Source organism: Ramularia collo-cygni (assembly GCF_900074925.1).
Source record: "Ramularia collo-cygni strain URUG2 genome assembly, contig: RCC_scaffold05, whole genome shotgun sequence".
NCBI classification, from domain to species: Eukaryota; Fungi; Ascomycota; class Dothideomycetes; order Mycosphaerellales; family Mycosphaerellaceae; genus Ramularia; species Ramularia collo-cygni.
Window position 1 is genome coordinate 1,219,595 of NW_019716259.1, and position 15,092 is coordinate 1,234,686.

At 52.1% G+C, this 15,092-nt stretch overlaps 6 protein-coding genes; 1 reads left to right on the forward strand and 5 right to left on the reverse strand.

The window, feature by feature from the left end:
* Positions 1-1,183: 1,183 nt before the first annotated feature.
* RCC_04201 (related to UBX5 UBX (ubiquitin regulatory X) domain-containing protein) lies at positions 1,184-2,824 on the reverse strand (the record flags this gene model as incomplete). The annotated part of the gene is made up of 1 exon (XM_023769479.1): positions 1,184-2,824. One exon carries the CDS (start codon positions 2,822-2,824, stop codon positions 1,184-1,186), a length of 1,641 nt encoding a protein of 546 aa, XP_023625247.1.
* Positions 2,825-4,086: 1,262 nt separating this feature from the next.
* On the reverse strand, positions 4,087-5,150 carry RCC_04202 (uncharacterized protein; the record flags this gene model as incomplete). XM_023769480.1 has 3 exons in its annotated part: positions 4,087-4,138; positions 4,209-4,981; positions 5,052-5,150. 3 exons carry the CDS (start codon positions 5,148-5,150, stop codon positions 4,087-4,089), a joined length of 924 nt encoding a protein of 307 aa, XP_023625248.1.
* Positions 5,151-6,049: 899 nt separating this feature from the next.
* RCC_04203 (related to ThiJ/PfpI family protein) lies at positions 6,050-6,769 on the reverse strand (the record flags this gene model as incomplete). The annotated part of the gene is made up of 1 exon (XM_023769481.1): positions 6,050-6,769. The coding sequence occupies one exon, from the start codon at positions 6,767-6,769 to the stop codon at positions 6,050-6,052; it is 720 nt and encodes a 239-aa protein (XP_023625249.1).
* Positions 6,770-7,531: 762 nt separating this feature from the next.
* RCC_04204 (uncharacterized protein) lies at positions 7,532-8,395 on the reverse strand (the record flags this gene model as incomplete). The annotated part of the gene is made up of 1 exon (XM_023769482.1): positions 7,532-8,395. The coding sequence occupies one exon, from the start codon at positions 8,393-8,395 to the stop codon at positions 7,532-7,534; it is 864 nt and encodes a 287-aa protein (XP_023625250.1).
* Positions 8,396-8,895: 500 nt separating this feature from the next.
* Positions 8,896-9,904, forward strand: RCC_04205 (probable proteasome subunit alpha type-3; the record flags this gene model as incomplete). XM_023769483.1 has 3 exons in its annotated part: positions 8,896-8,898; positions 8,961-9,185; positions 9,257-9,904. 3 exons carry the CDS (start codon positions 8,896-8,898, stop codon positions 9,902-9,904), a joined length of 876 nt encoding a protein of 291 aa, XP_023625251.1.
* A 354-nt stretch (positions 9,905-10,258) lies between these two features.
* RCC_04206 (probable ATP-binding cassette transporter protein YOR1) lies at positions 10,259-14,731 on the reverse strand (the record flags this gene model as incomplete). Its single annotated transcript, XM_023769484.1, has 1 exon — positions 10,259-14,731. One exon carries the CDS (start codon positions 14,729-14,731, stop codon positions 10,259-10,261), a length of 4,473 nt encoding a protein of 1,490 aa, XP_023625252.1.
* Positions 14,732-15,092: the final 361 nt, after the last annotated feature.

Consider the following 15,092-nt stretch of genomic DNA (forward strand, 5'->3'; position numbering starts at 1 on the left):
GCAGCTGCATATCCTCTACTTATAACCCATCGCTTTCCCTTCAACCAATAGTCTTGATTGCACATCGAGAAGGTCCAAAAGATCGCTATACTGCCCTAGACATCTAGTCGAGCCGGGAACGACAGCCGCTTGGCTGTTTCTGACACTCAACACGCTTCGTCGATAGGTCGGCTGTTTCTGACACTCAACATTCTTGATCGATAGGTCGAAACAGATGCCATCGTCTTGTAAAGTAATGATGATCACTGTATTATAACAGACCCACGGAAAAGTTCGGTGCTGTAACTTTTAAACCATGGGCACATGACATCTTTCCGACGTGAGCCGCCCACACGACTGGACGCAATGGCACTTAGTAGACATATCAGTGGGAACCAAATAGAGTATGTATGGTGCAGTTGGTGTCGACTTACTAAAATGCTGGATCGGCCCTACCTATAACGGTGTACCTGAGTATTACTTTCTAGAAAGTCGCCCGAAACGTACAAAGTCCGGAGTATGCTTGTGAATCACCTCCACGTGATGGTGGTATCCAGCAGACATGCTATAGATGGACTATGAGAGATAGATCATCAAAAAAGCCCATCTCAAGAACTATTGGCGGTGGAACCGGGAGTGTTGAATCGGCGTAGACACTTGGTCGAGTTTCGCAGGTATCTGGTCGGAACTTCCTGAATCGGAGTACTTTCCCAGAGGGTTCCTCATCTTTGCAGGTATGATTTTGTTTTGATTCATTGCGCCCTCGTGGAGCCTTGGTTTCGCGAAAGAAGTAAGAGTGAAGAAAGTATGGATGAGAAGTGGAGGAAGGAGGTGGAGGACCAATAGAATAAGCTTCAACACCAACCCAATGCGGCACTCTTGTATATGGAATTGCTTTGTCTAGAGACTCGAGAGAAAGTGGACGATTACTCTCTCTATGCTGTATCGACTAGACCTCCCACGTCCAATGAAAGTCAACGTCGCGTAGAGATGTCCATTTCATTGAAAGAGAGCGTCATGGCTCGTCCGCAATTCTAAAATGCCATAGGCTAATCCTTGTGAAAGAACGCTGTTTCGCCCTTCGCTATGCATCATAGCTCTATAAATTCGAGCAAGCAATGGCCGAAGACCAGTGATTGTAATTGTCCTCTACGACAGCTTCGTTTCCCGAGAACTGCGCACCACTATCATCCTCCGCGGTATACTATGCATCATCCTCGTCCGCCTCAACATGCTCCACCATGACCGTACCACCATTCAGACCCATCTCTCCGATTGTCTTGTCGAGTGAGTCGATGAGGTTCTTTCCCATGGCCACCAGCTCGAACGGTACCCCCTCCTTGCCTTCAAGTGGGGCGGCCTTTTGCCACTCGTAGATGCGACGCACAGGGTCGTCGAGGTTGAATCGACGAACGATGCGTCCGTTGGAATGTCTGAACTGAATGCGTGCGGTAGTCTTGGGATCCGACGGCTCTTCCTGTGGGTTGGTGGATGAGATTTGTGAAAAGGGCGTTTCAGGCTTGCTCTTTGAAGCAGACTTCTCATCAACATCCATGGTGTCCTCTCCACCCATCGGCGCCTTGCCCTTGCCGTTATCCTTGGTGAGGGCGTCTGGGTCCTCATCTTTTYGCTCCGAAGTTGATCCATTCGCCATGCTAGCCTGCATCGCCAACTCGAGTTGCTCCTCTTCGCTCATCTGCGAAACGTTCTTCCTGGCTTCTTTTCGCTTGGTCTGCACCGGATTCTTCTTCTCGAAGCTCAGGCTGTAACGATCGAGAAACTCGTGCAACTCCTGCAGGAATTCAGAAGGCTTGGGTCCCGGTGATCCGGACCATGTCTTGACTTGCTCTCCTGTTCGTGGGTCGACAATGGCGATGTGTGGGTAAGCGTCGTCCATATCCCGGAGAGCGCTGAAGTAGAGGTTAACATACTCTTGACCTCGAGGATCGTCTTTGTTGTACTGAAGGAAAATGAAGTGCTCCTTGATGGTGTCACGAATCGACTGGTTCTTCCAGATGTCCCGGTTTAGCACTTGACAGTCGAAGATGGAAGGATCTTGAACGTTGACGAGAATCCACTTCTTATCCTCCTTGCCGTCATCACGCGCGTCGGAGAAGGATCGCGTGGAGATGAGATCGAACGGTGGGCGGAACAGGTCTGCGAGGAGGTTGGCTTTGGATGTCGTGTCGGAAGCACCGCCTGTGGCGCGGGAGAGAACTTCGTTGTGGACCTCCGGATTGGTGGGATCATCGTTGGCCCAGATTGAGCGAGACTCGCGCTGGTTGAAGATTCCGGCCGGGGCTCCTCGCGCGCCTCTTTGTTGTTGGCGGTTCATGAGTTGATGTGCGATGGCGGCATTCATCTCGCCAGGGACACTTCTCCAATCGGTACTATCAGGTCCAACAAGAGTCTCCGTCCGACGGTCGATAGGGGCACGGTAGCCATCCTCGTCAAGATTCATCCCTCCACCTCTGCCTCCACCGCTGCCACCTGCACCATACATCTCCTCCTGCAGCCGGCGCGCCATGGCCTCGTCGCTCTCGACCGAGTGACTCGCTTGTGCCACCGGCGCAGATCTACTGCCCGTCTCTTGAACATCATCGTCTGACGCTTCAATTTCATCATCATCATCGTCGATGGTGATGGGAGCTTCACGGGAGGCCGGCTGGCTAGGAGCGACATGTGCTGATGCTGGCGGAGCGGCGGGAGTGGCGGCGAGATCTGGATTACTAAAAAAGAGCTCGACGGCCTGCTCGACGTTGCCGTCAGTGAGAGCAAGGTAGCGCTGCGCCTGGTCGGGAGTGGCAGAAGTGAAGGCGCAGAAGGTGCCGATTTGCTCGTCCATTTTGAGTGCGGGGAGCACGCGGCTCAAGTGGTATGTGTGGAGACGTCGTATGTCAGTCGGAGTGTTTTGTTATTTCCGGTGCAGTGGCGGTGTTGTTGAGCTGTTTGTGCTCGAGGTTGTCGCAGCTAACTACAGATATGGAAGTTTGAGGTCGCGGGGTCGTCTGGAGATGGCACGTGTTTGATGATGTTGATGATCCGGAATGCTGATGTCGCGGACGAGTGGAGGGTGGAAGTGGAAGTGGAAGCGGAAGTGGAAGAGTGGTCAGGTTTGGAAACAAACTCCTTCACTCGGGCTCGTTGGGTGGATGGAACAAAGTACGACGCCTCAACTGTGATGGAATTGATTACTTCCCGTCACTCGTCATCGCATCGCGGGTACCTTGGTCGGATTTAGCCGAGAATTAACCCCGCCTTGAACCCATTCACAACAATCACCTCCAGTCTTTCTGAACAATCAGCATCACCTGCAACCTTCCACCGTCATGGCGGTATGGGTTTGTACAATCCGGGAGCATCCTATCTATATGCACGTCTGAACACAACATTTCTTCCAAGCAACACCCGACATCTTTCTTCCGTCTCCTCGACACCTACCTCTGCACTCATAGCTCATAGTATCCCCAGCGACAGCTGCCCATGACGAGACTGCAGCATTCTACTCCATTTCAGCCCCAGACCGAACTTGTGCTTTAACATAAGAGGGATTACCAGAGAATGCCGTATCATCTCTCAGTCAAGGAATGGCCTGAAAACATCTCCACGAGACCATGGACCTCTACCTTAGGCTTCATAACAGGGARCGTCGAAAACCATCATAGAAGAAGCTACGGTGCAAATCCTCCGTTGTGAGCCTTGAATTCCCTTGTGGCCCTTAGAACACCTCGACGAGAGGTTAACGCCGGATGAGTGWAGACTAATCGGATGTCGGTGGCATCGTCAAGGCTTTGAACAAGAAGCCAATCCCTTCAAGCGCAGATGGAAGTCATGCAAAAGAGTAGACTTGAAGGAGATTCTGGCTGATCGGCGGTCTTCTTACAAGAGGATAGTGTGAATGGAAAACATAATCAAAACTCACTTACATGTGCTTGAAAGATGGGATAGCATTTTCTCATCGTTGACCATCTGCCGAACCAGACAAGGTAGCCAAATATCCAATTGCCATTTCAATTCCTTCGCCTGCAATGCAATGCACTTCACAAAAGAAACCAGTACTCCGTAAATCTACTCCAGAGAATGCCAATCAACGTGGGAAACAGCACCTCACATAACCATCTCATCATCGCCTCCAAATCGCTGTCCATTCATTCGCTCCCTTCACAGGAACAAAAGCGATCAGCCACACACTCTCACAATTTCGCATTCAGATCCACAAGGAAACTCACCAATCCGCATGATTTCGAATCTGCTCGTACATCCCATACTGATCCTCCATCCCAATCCCCTGCTCCTTGGCAGCATAACTCGGCGCCTGCCACAATCCACCCGCAGCATACACCGGATCAATCGCACGCTGCGACACGGCACCATACCCATTTAACATATAAGGTTCCGCATCCCCTGCACTGCTCAAATGATGCAAGGGAACATGCGTGTCTTCCATCTCCGCTTGATGGCGGTTGAAAGCTCGAGCCTGCATGCGCATCTGCTCCTCGTACCTCGCCCGGGCCTCGACTTCCTCGCGCTCCACGCTCGTGGGGACGGGCTGGAGAGATCGCTGGGGATAGGAAGGAGGGGAAATGCGCCAGAGTTCGAGGAGGCGGAGTCTCTGCTCGTAGTCAGCGTTTCGGAAGAGTTCGATTTGGTTTGGAAGGAGCGCGTTGGGGTCTATGGAATTTTGGAGAAGGATTTGGGCCATCGCTTCGGGGATGAAAGTTTCGTTGTAGGGAGGTGGAGGACTCCGTGATGGCTCCGACTGGGTTTCGGCTCGGATGTGAGCGGATTGAGTGTAGTGGCTGGAGATGAAGTGGATGGGAGCGGGTTGCTCGGGTTGTTTCTCGGAAACCTGCACGAATTGCTGGACGGGAGGTTGATGTTGAGGAACATGCGAGACGTGCATGTTTTGAGCAAAGAGCTGTGCTAGCTCGTCATGCTGGGCGGAATTCATGGCGCCTTTGCTTTGACCGGCGGTATCTGCTCCAAGCGAACGTACACCGCACTGTAAAGGACAAGTTAGTCGGGAAGGGGAAGGGGAAACGGCCTGCGTTGTGACAAGGCCGTTGGCTTACGTAGTTGCAGGCTTGCTCTTCAATCCAGGCAGTGGAAGAGTACTCGACAGGAGTATTGTAGGAGCAATTATCACAATAGTGAACCAGCATGGGAAGCATGCGGATCAGAGTCCAAAGGCAGGTAATCCAGGTCAAGTTCCCTTTGTATGGCAGGTGATCCTTCCTCCGGCAAGAGCACGTAAAGCTAAAAGGAAATCGGGAGCAGCAGCAGTCGATAACAGCAGCAAATCTCTCGCACTCTTGCAGTTGATTTCTTGTCAGTACAACTTCTTTTAGCTTCCCGACAAGAAATCGCAGCAAAGCGGAGCGACCGCAGCAGTCGATCGAGGGTGCGAATAAGCAATTTCGGAGGTCTTGGTCTTTGTGATGGTCTTTGCTCAAAGGTGAGTAGTATTCTTTCTGCTTTTTTGTTGGATTGGGGCGTACGGAAAACTATCGAGGGATCTATCTACGGTGGCAGCTGAAGGAACGAGGTAAAGGATGAGGCGAATGATGAATACAAGGGGTGCAGGAAGATATATATATATTGCGGAATGTGCGAAATCAGATGACGCTCACTAGCAGGCCTGAAACGTGCTTAGAGGCTGCCGCTAATTAGAGCCAGGCCGTGTCATTCGCTGATGCTGGTCGGGCATGAAAGCACAAAGGCGGGTTTTGTTCGTTGGCCGACGGTCTGATTTTCTGGGCCGAGACCTGCATGGGGGAAATACTGGCAGGAGGAGGCGTGTATCGTGATTGTGCGACTTCTGGGGAGTGTTGACTGGCTGAAACAAGAAAAGTCACTAGAAGTGTTGGTAATAAGGACGTTTGGAGAGAGAGAGATCGTGAGATCTGAAGGATCGGAGATACAGCCGCCTGACCCTTTTTGTCTCACGCAAATGTGTGGCCAGACGCCTCCATATCTCTATCAGTCACACTGATGCAATGCACACAAAATCACACCTGTGCACACTTCATTCATTCATCGAGATCATCGTTGATCAACATGCTTCTGCCCATCACCGCGACAGCTCCGCCCGCTCACCAGGCGCAACATCCTCACAACTATACTTCCCAGCCCAAGGATCATCAYCCGACCGCTTGGCTCTAGTATGCTCCATAGTCGCGCTCACTTGATCCGCAACTTCCTCCCCCCAGATAGACGCGACCAACGCAAGCATTCCATCAATCCCCGCCGTCACACCAGAAGTCGTCCAGACATTCTCGCTCGTAACCCATCTCGCCTTGGCAATCCAGTGTGTTGAGGGACCATGAGACGTGACGTACTTCCACAAAGACTTATTCGTCGTGGCGCGTTGACCATCTAGCACACCAGCCCATGCGAAGATTAAAGATCCCGTACACACGCTAAACAGGTATTTCGCTGGTGGATAGCCGTTGAAGCCTTTCTGGACGTTCTTGATGTATTCCAAGGTTGGTTGCAACATCTCTCGCTTTCCAGAGCCTGGTCCACCTGGTATGATCAACAAATCCACAGCGGGTGCATTGTCGAAAGTATGGGTGGGTAAATAGCGCTGTTGGGCAGCGAAGGATGAAGATGGTCCGGGTGTAATGTGATCGGGCGTCACGGGCTCCATTGTCTCGGCTATAACATATGATTGCAATTTTTTGCCCATGTGGACTGCTAGGACGTTGAGGCATTCGACTGGACCGGCCATGTCTAGGACTTCGAATCCGGGGAAGAGGAGAATGCCGACGGTGAGCTCGGGCTGTGCCATTTTGAGTAGTGGTGTCGTTTGCGGAGGAGGGTATTGTAGAGATCCAAGAAGGTCAACAAGTGCGTCTTGATTTTCAAATGTGGAGGGAAGAGGAATATATGTATATGGAGCTAGATGCGCGAGTTTGCTCTCGAATGGCGCCAGGGCGCACTTGTCACGGCTTAAGAGTGGTACCTATCGAGGTATACCCCGCTATAAACGATGACAGTGCCAACCGACCGTCTTACATAGTCTCTTGGCAACAGGTAGGGCGTAATGACTACATGAACCACGATGATTGAGTATGAGACATATGCAGTCCAATATAAGCCTCTGATCTCTTCAAATTGTGCGGTATGGGCAGCCCTATGCTCCATGAACTATACCATGGCTCTTGCTCACCGTCTCTCCTCATGTAGTTGAAGCCGAAGCACTGTCATACCCAATGCTTCTTTCTGGAAGCACATGCCCGTGGAAGATGGCCGAGCTGCCAGTGGTCGATATCTCATGAGATATGGTGCTCTCCTCTGTAGAAATAGTTCTCGACGTTTCGACGTGTTGATTCTGTGAACAAGCTACTGAGTAGCCTTGATATCTGGTGCTCTCCCACGTAGGAACGTCAATGTATGTGTTTTGGTCATCTCAGCGAGGTCGTGTCAGAGTCCTTGAAGGAAAATCTCACTGTGGTCGCTTTCATAGAATGCCAGAATTTCTGTCTCCAGATGGCGGACGTATTCGGATAATGGCTCCCAGCGGATTCGAAGTGAACGTTAACATCTAAACCTAACCAGCACCAGTGTAAAGCTCAATAGCCTCTCCCTCAAAGCGCGAAGAAGGCGTATATTCCCAAGGAAGAGGAAGCACGCCTTTATACTTCTTCCCCTTCTTCCCTTTTGCATAGGAGATATGATTCATCATAATGTATCCCACGGCTCCCTCTTCATTCTTCTGGCGCTTACGCTCCCGCCAAACTTCATCAGAATCCGAGGGGTCCCGAAAACGACATTCGCCAAAGTCCAAGTAGAAGATCTGATAAGTGCCGTCCTCTGCGGGGCGGACCATGATATTTCTCGTCTTGATGTCAAAATTGATGAAGTCGTGGTCGGCGATTCTTCTGATCACCTCGATCGCTTGGTCACAGACGGGCGCCCAATCTGACTCTGGCAGTTTGGTCACGATGTCCTTGAGAGCGAAGCCGGGGATGTACTCCATGAGGATGGCTCTGATTTCGGTATATTCGCTTGCGCTTTCTTCTTGCTCCACTGTGCCGTTTTGTGGATCCAATCGAACATCTGCAAATACTGTTGGAACATGCACGCCTTGCATGTCGACAAGTCGCTCGTAGACCTCGAGCTCAATCTCATGGCTCAACGTTGACCGAGCGTAGAAGTACGCCTCCTGTTTCGACACGTCCCATTCGTCATATGCGTATGGTCCGTTCTCCTCATAGTCCGCTAGAAATTGAGGCATGAATCCTTCCCTCGCAAACGCAGTGAACGCATCTTCGCTTACTGTAGTCGCCGGTCCCGCGTCCTTGAACTCACGCAATTCGGGGGAGAATTGGCGGTCGTACACCTTCAAGATCATGGGCGACGTCTGATGGGTCTTATCATTCTGTTCTAGCTCCACATGGACAACAATAGACATTGTCGATGGCTCGATGACCTCAAGCACTTTTGCCTGCACATGGCCATTCAGCTGTGGTATAACATTTTTGCTTCCTAGGCGTTGGATCTTGAGCCTCAAGGTTTTTCCTTGAGCATAAGGGCTATACTGTACGATTAGATCGTCGAGCTGCTGATATCAARGCGTGAGTACCTCGTGAGCGGCGTGACCATGTATGCGATGTTGATGTCTCTGTAGATGGGCATGTGCAGRATTGGAAGGAAGAGAGTCTTCATCTCAAGTGATATATCTCGGCAACACTTCGGGAGGTGTTTCGTAGCTCCGCGAGCGAGCTCGACTTACGCGCAGCTGCGTCTGCCTCCAGAAGCATCGAACATACACCTCACCGTCATCCTCCACACCCCCTCACAAGCCTCACAACATCAGCGCCTGCTCTTTGGAGATAGCATCGACCGCAGCAAATTGAACATCCCAGGCCAATCCATCACACATATCAGCTCCGCTCCTCCTAAGCTCCCGCCATGGCAAGTCTATCCATGGCCTCGTCCATTGAAGCGCCATGCCTTGCTAACAACTACCCCCACAGACGTCGATAGGGACGGGCTACGATCTCTCCAACTCGGTCTTTTCCCCCGATGGACGCAACTTTCAGGTGGAATATGCAGTCAAAGCAGTGGAGAACGGTGGCACGGCGATTGGCATTCGGTGCAAGGATGGCGTCGTGCTCGCCCTGGAGAAGTTGGTGTCCAGCAAGCTGCTGAAGAAGGATGCGAACAAGCGGATAGCCACCATCGACCGGCATATGGGGGTGGTGAGTAGAGTCCATTGCATCACCATGAGCACCACCATACATCCCATACTGACCACTTCATCTCAAYCTAGGTCCATTCTGGACTCCTACCCGATGGTCGCCACTTTGTTTCCCGCGCGCGCGATGAGGCTTCCAGCTGGCGCAGCACCTACAAAGCACCCATCCCCGTCTCCTCCCTCGCCAACCGCATGGGCGCTTACGTACAAGCCTACACCCTCTACTCATCAGTCCGACCGTTTGGTATTACTGGTATCGTCGGTGGCTGGGACGCCGAGGTGGAGGTGGATGTTGATGGCGCGGTCGGTAGTGGGCCCAAGTCGGGCTCGGGCGGCAAGACCAAGGGTGTCAAGGAAGGAGGACCATACCTCTACATGGTCGAGCCATCGGGACTGTACTGGGGATACTACGCGGCAGCAACGGGCAAGGGACGACAGTCAGCCAAGTCAGAGTTGGAGAAGCTCAATTTGGACCCCAAGGACGACAAGTGCTTGACTTTGGAGGAGGGTGTCAARGAGGCCGCGCGCATCATCTACGTTGCGCACGAGGACAGCAAGGACAAGGATTTCGAGCTGGAATTGACATGGATCAGCGCCGTCAGTGGGCCGACAAAGGGCAGGCATGAGGAGGTGCCCAAGGCGTTACGGGAGGAGGCCGAGCGTCTTGCAAAGGCCTCTCTGGAGCCCGAGGATGATGAAGAAGAGGGCAAGATGGAGGAGTAGGTGCTTCGTTGTGGCTCGGTCTGTAAGATAACGCTGTATGCGAGCATGGCAATGGCGCGAAAAGGCGAGACGAAGCGAGGCGAGGCGGAATTGATGCGAATACGGTACAGTGCGACATTTGCCTCAATCATAAACGGTCATGATTCTCACTCTATCCTATCTGGCCATGAGATGCTCACTTCTCAACAATCCACGAGACACACACAGATCATTGCAGGCCGTTCATCATTCATTCTACATGCTAGGTACTGTATCACTCTGTGCTTTACCCACAACCCTACCTCCGCATTCATACCAGTCATCAATCACATCAAATCATCCATCTCTGTCGAAATCCTCATCTCTCAATCCTCCTCACCTCTCAATCCTCATCACAGAACTCTGCGTCCTCTCCATCTCAGGACTTTCAGCCGCAAACCTCGCCTCCTCACTCTGAAAGAAATCCTCCCTCCGAATCCCACTCCTATCACACATTCCGCGAAAAATGCCCCCTCGATCATATAAATCCACCGGACGATCCAACTCGGCGACATTTCCCTGATCCATGACCAAAATTCTATCATACCCAATAATCGTCTTCAAGCGATGCGCAATACACAACAACGTCTTGCCCTTGAAACCCCTCACAATAGTCTTTTGAATCTTCTGATCGGTTTCAAAGTCCACCGAAGACGTCGCTTCATCACAGACGATGATTTGGGAATTTCGCACCAGAGCGCGCGCTAGAGCGAGGAGTTGTCGTTGTCCGAGGGAGAAATTGAGCCCTTCGTCTTCGACGGCCGTGTCGAGGTGGATGCGTCCTGCTTCGTCTTCCATGGTTTGCGAAGCGCCCACGAGATCTGCTTGGCCGAGAGCACTCCATAATTCGAGATCGGTGTGTTCGTTGAAAGGGTCGAGGTTAGTTCTGATGGTGCCGCGGAAGAGAGTGGGGTCTTGAGGGATGATGGCCAATCTGGATCGGAGATCGTGTAGGCCGATTTGGGCGATGTTGAGGCCGTCGATGGAGATGCTTCCGCCGGAGAGTTCGACGAGGCGGAAGAGGGTGGACATTATGGTGGATTTCCCGGCTCCTGTGCGGCCTACGACGCCGATGCGCTCGCCGGCTCGGACGTGCATGGAGAGGCCTTTGAGGACCAAGGGGAGGCCGTTGCGGTAGCGCATTTGGACGTTGTCGAAGATTATTTCGCCTTTTTCTGGCCAGCTGGGACGGACGTCTCCGAGGTGCAGGGGAGCTTCTTCTTCTAGTTCTGTGCCGTAGTGGTGGATGCGCTCGGTGGCGTTCATGTTGTTTTCTACTTCTGCCAGTTGGCGGACGGTGAATTGGACCATGCCGACGATGGAGAGGATGTAGGAGAGGACCAGGCCGCCTATGCTGGGGTTGATGGAGAAACGGGAGGTGACGACCAGAATTCCCACCGTGAAGACTAGGATGACTCCCAAAGCATCGAGACGTGTGGACAGCCAGCGTTGGTTGGCGAAGGTGAGGAAGTAGGCGCCATCCATGGAGTCGACGGAATCGTTGACACGCTTTGCGAATTGGTCCTCGACACCGTATGCTCGGATCGTGGAGGTTCCATTCACGGCCTCTCCGAAGCGGGCGAATACCACACTACGGAGAACTGCTTCGTGTCGTTTGAGTTCGCGGGCGGAAGCACGGTAGTATGCCGCCGAGAAGAGGAACGCTACGATCAATGGAACCAAGGCCACGATGAAGTAGTAGTAGTACGCGATGATCAAGATGAAGACGGAAATGATCATGCACATGGTCAGGAAGAACATGCGCAGGGCATCAGTGAGGGCGTTGTCCATCGTGTCGACATCCTTGGAGAATCGATTGGTGATGCGTCCAATAGGTGTAGTGTCGAAGAAAGACATTGGRGCTCGCAGCACTCTGAACATGGCGCGGTTCAGCATGACTTTACTGGCTTTTGTTCCGAAAATCGTCAAAGCGACGGAGAAAGCAAACATCAGCAGTGCTTGCACCACACCGAGTGCAGCATACACGCCAATGTAAACACCTTCTGTCAGGCCGAATTTGCCAGATGTCCACCAGGAGAGCCACAGACTTGTCGCGATGTTGGCTCCTTGAGAAATGATGAGCAGGAAGAACACGAGGGGAGCCGAGTAGTAGGATCCGGATGCTTTGATGTAGGCGGCGTAGACGTTCCACCCAACGCTCTTCACGGCACGCTCTTCTTGTTGCATCAGAGCAGCCGCGGGCTTGCGACCTTTCTTCTTCTTGGCATCTTTCTTCTCCTCCTCAACTTCATCTTCGTTGACATGTTCCTCATCTTCAGTCTTCTCGGCCGTCGCGGTAGTCTCCATGAGCTTTTGAAATTCCGCGTCGTTTGCCATGAGGTCTGGGAACGTTGCGATCTTGTAGATGGAACCTTCCTTCATCCACACGATACSATCGACGCGGTGAAGAACGTGAAGCTGGTGGGTGGCCAGCACACGCGCCTTGTGCTGGAGCAGTCCACAAATTGCATTGTCCATGATATGCTTTCCAACATGAGCATCCACAGCCGAGAGCGGATCGTCCATGATCACAATATCAGCATCAAAGTAGATTGCTCGGGCAATGTTCAGACGCTGCTTCTGGCCTCCAGAAACAGTGATACCACGCTCACCAATCTCCGTCGCATCTCCAGCTGGCAACATCTCCAAATCAGGACGAAGTGCACAGGCATCAACCACGCTGTCGTACCATTTACGATTGTAGTCCTTGCCGAAGATGATGTTCTCTCTGACAGTGGCGTTTTGAATCCAGGCGTATTGCGGACAGAATGCACGATTGGCGCCAAAAGTCACGCTGCCGTTGGTCTTACGCATGTCTCCAGCGAGCGCGGCAAGCAACGAACTTTTCCCAGAACCAACAGATCCTATGACTGCAATCAACTCATCCCTCCCAAGTGTCAAGTTGATACCATTCACCTCGAACGGCTTCGCTTCCTCTTCTTCAAGAGATGCAGAGCTCGGGGTGATCGGGCTTCCTGGGACGCTTTCAAGCTTCTCCTTCTCCAACATTTTGGAGTGCTGCTTGTCTGATTTGGCCTTTGCCTTGGCGTCCTTCTTGTCCTGCCTCAACTGCTTGTTTCCCTTGGGATCTTGTCCGGGCTTATCATCATTCATATTGCTCGTATTCCTCTCCCAGGTGAAATCGCCGTTGTGGATCTCAATCGCATTGGGTGCCTGCTGGTCCCAAGTCGCGTCGTCTTGTGCCTCCTCTGCGGCAAGGAATTCTTCGATGCGCTTCATCGATTGAAGTGCGTCGACTACTTGACCAATAACCATGGGAAGCAAGTTCAATGGTATCCTCRAGGCATTGAACAATGCGAGGGAGGAGAATATAGGGGCCGGATCCAGGGCGTTGTTTGAGAGCGAGTATGTGATGAAGGCCAGCATTGCAGCAAAGATGGGTAGGGAGAGAGACACAGCCATGATGGCATTTCGAATGCTCAACAAGAATGAGATTTTGTTAATCTCCCGTGTTCTGATCTCCCCAAGACGGTCCAAAAATGCGGTTTCCCAACCAAAGTACTTGACGAAGCGGACAGACTGAATGATCTCTTGCGTAAGACTCACGCGTTGATCGGTGATTTGGTTGATGACCTTTCGGCGCGACATCAATTGCTTAATAGCCCAGGCGAGAAGAGGCATCATGATGCAGATGAATCCAAATCCGGAGAGGGCACTATATGTCAAGTTGACCAACAGCAATGCCAAGGTGAGGAGGATCTGGATTGGGGAGGTCCAGATCATGTGGCCCATACCGCATGCTTGATCGATACGGTAAGTGTCCACAGACATCAAGTTGACAATGCGACCATTTCCCCATCCCGCCCCGTCCCCGGATACACCACTCTTGCCATTCTGTTTGAGTTGCTTTTTGAAATAGGCTTTTTCCTCTTTTGATCCTGGCTGATATTCGGGTTTGGGCTCTTCTTCTTCGGCTTCCACGGCTCTGCCACCAGCTTTCGCACGACCGGACAATCTCATGGCTTTTGCGAAAATGACACTTATCAGAACCGATCGAGACTGGCCACCAACGATCATGCCGCGGTAGATGAAGTGATTGATGCATCCAGACTGGATAATCTGCAGACCCGTCACTCCAAGCACAAGACCGACACCCCTGCCTATTGGAGGTGCTGGGGCTCCTCCATGTTGCGCCACGTACGCCTCGGCGGCGAATTTGATAATGTATCGCAAAACAAAGGGAGCCAGCACCTGTACAAGGGCCGCAATCAATTGACAGATACCTCCAATGATAACCTCTTTCTTGAAGGTGTCGTAGAGAGCCATGACCAAAGGCGTGAAATATTTGCCTGTGCCACCCTTGCGATTTTCCAGGGATGTCAGAAGCTTGTGCTTCATCACATCGACGCTACGATCTGGGTTGACAGACCAGATGTCATCGAGTTCGAGGGGACGTTGATATCCAACTCCCATTAGTGGCGACATCCATTGGAATGTYAACATGCTGAAAAAGCCAGCTTGGTGTTCTCGCGACGTAGCACGCTCCTTTGGTATGGGTGGTAGCGCAGCATGTTTAAAAGGATTCATCTTCTCGCTCCAGGTTTGTTTTCGAGGAATTTCATCCACAGGCAGTTCAGTTGCCACGCTGGTTTCGGTCGTGGTAGTCCAATTACTTCGCGTCCGTTCCATGGGAGATCGTACATTCTTCTTCTCGAATTCGTCATCTTGCGAACTGCTCTCTTCAGCAGCTTCACAATCGACAGCCCGTTCCTCCCTCAAATCCTGTTCAGATTTCACCCGTTCCAAGGCCTCCTCGGCAACAGGTTCGGGATGTGTGGCGTCCTCCATTCCAGGGTCTCCAGTGTTTGTTGCCCATTGCCTGTCCTCATCATGAGAAGACATCCTCTTCCTTTCTCGCCACCCAAAGTAGCTTCACCAGGTTGAAAGAGAGGAACAACTAAAGAGAGAGAGACAGAGAATGAAAGGCGGAGACAAGAACATATGGAAGGTTACCTAAAAGAACCCGTTGACGCATCACACGCAGTAGGTGGACCTCGCCTTACCGAGCAATCGGCCAGAGGCGCCTCTGAACCCCGACACCCGTCGGCCGTCAAAACATTCAGCGGGACCCGCCCCGCCCCAGACGAATCAGAATCAGAAACGATTGGCGCGGGAAACTGTGCGTAAACGGCAGGTGAAGAGCTTGTCA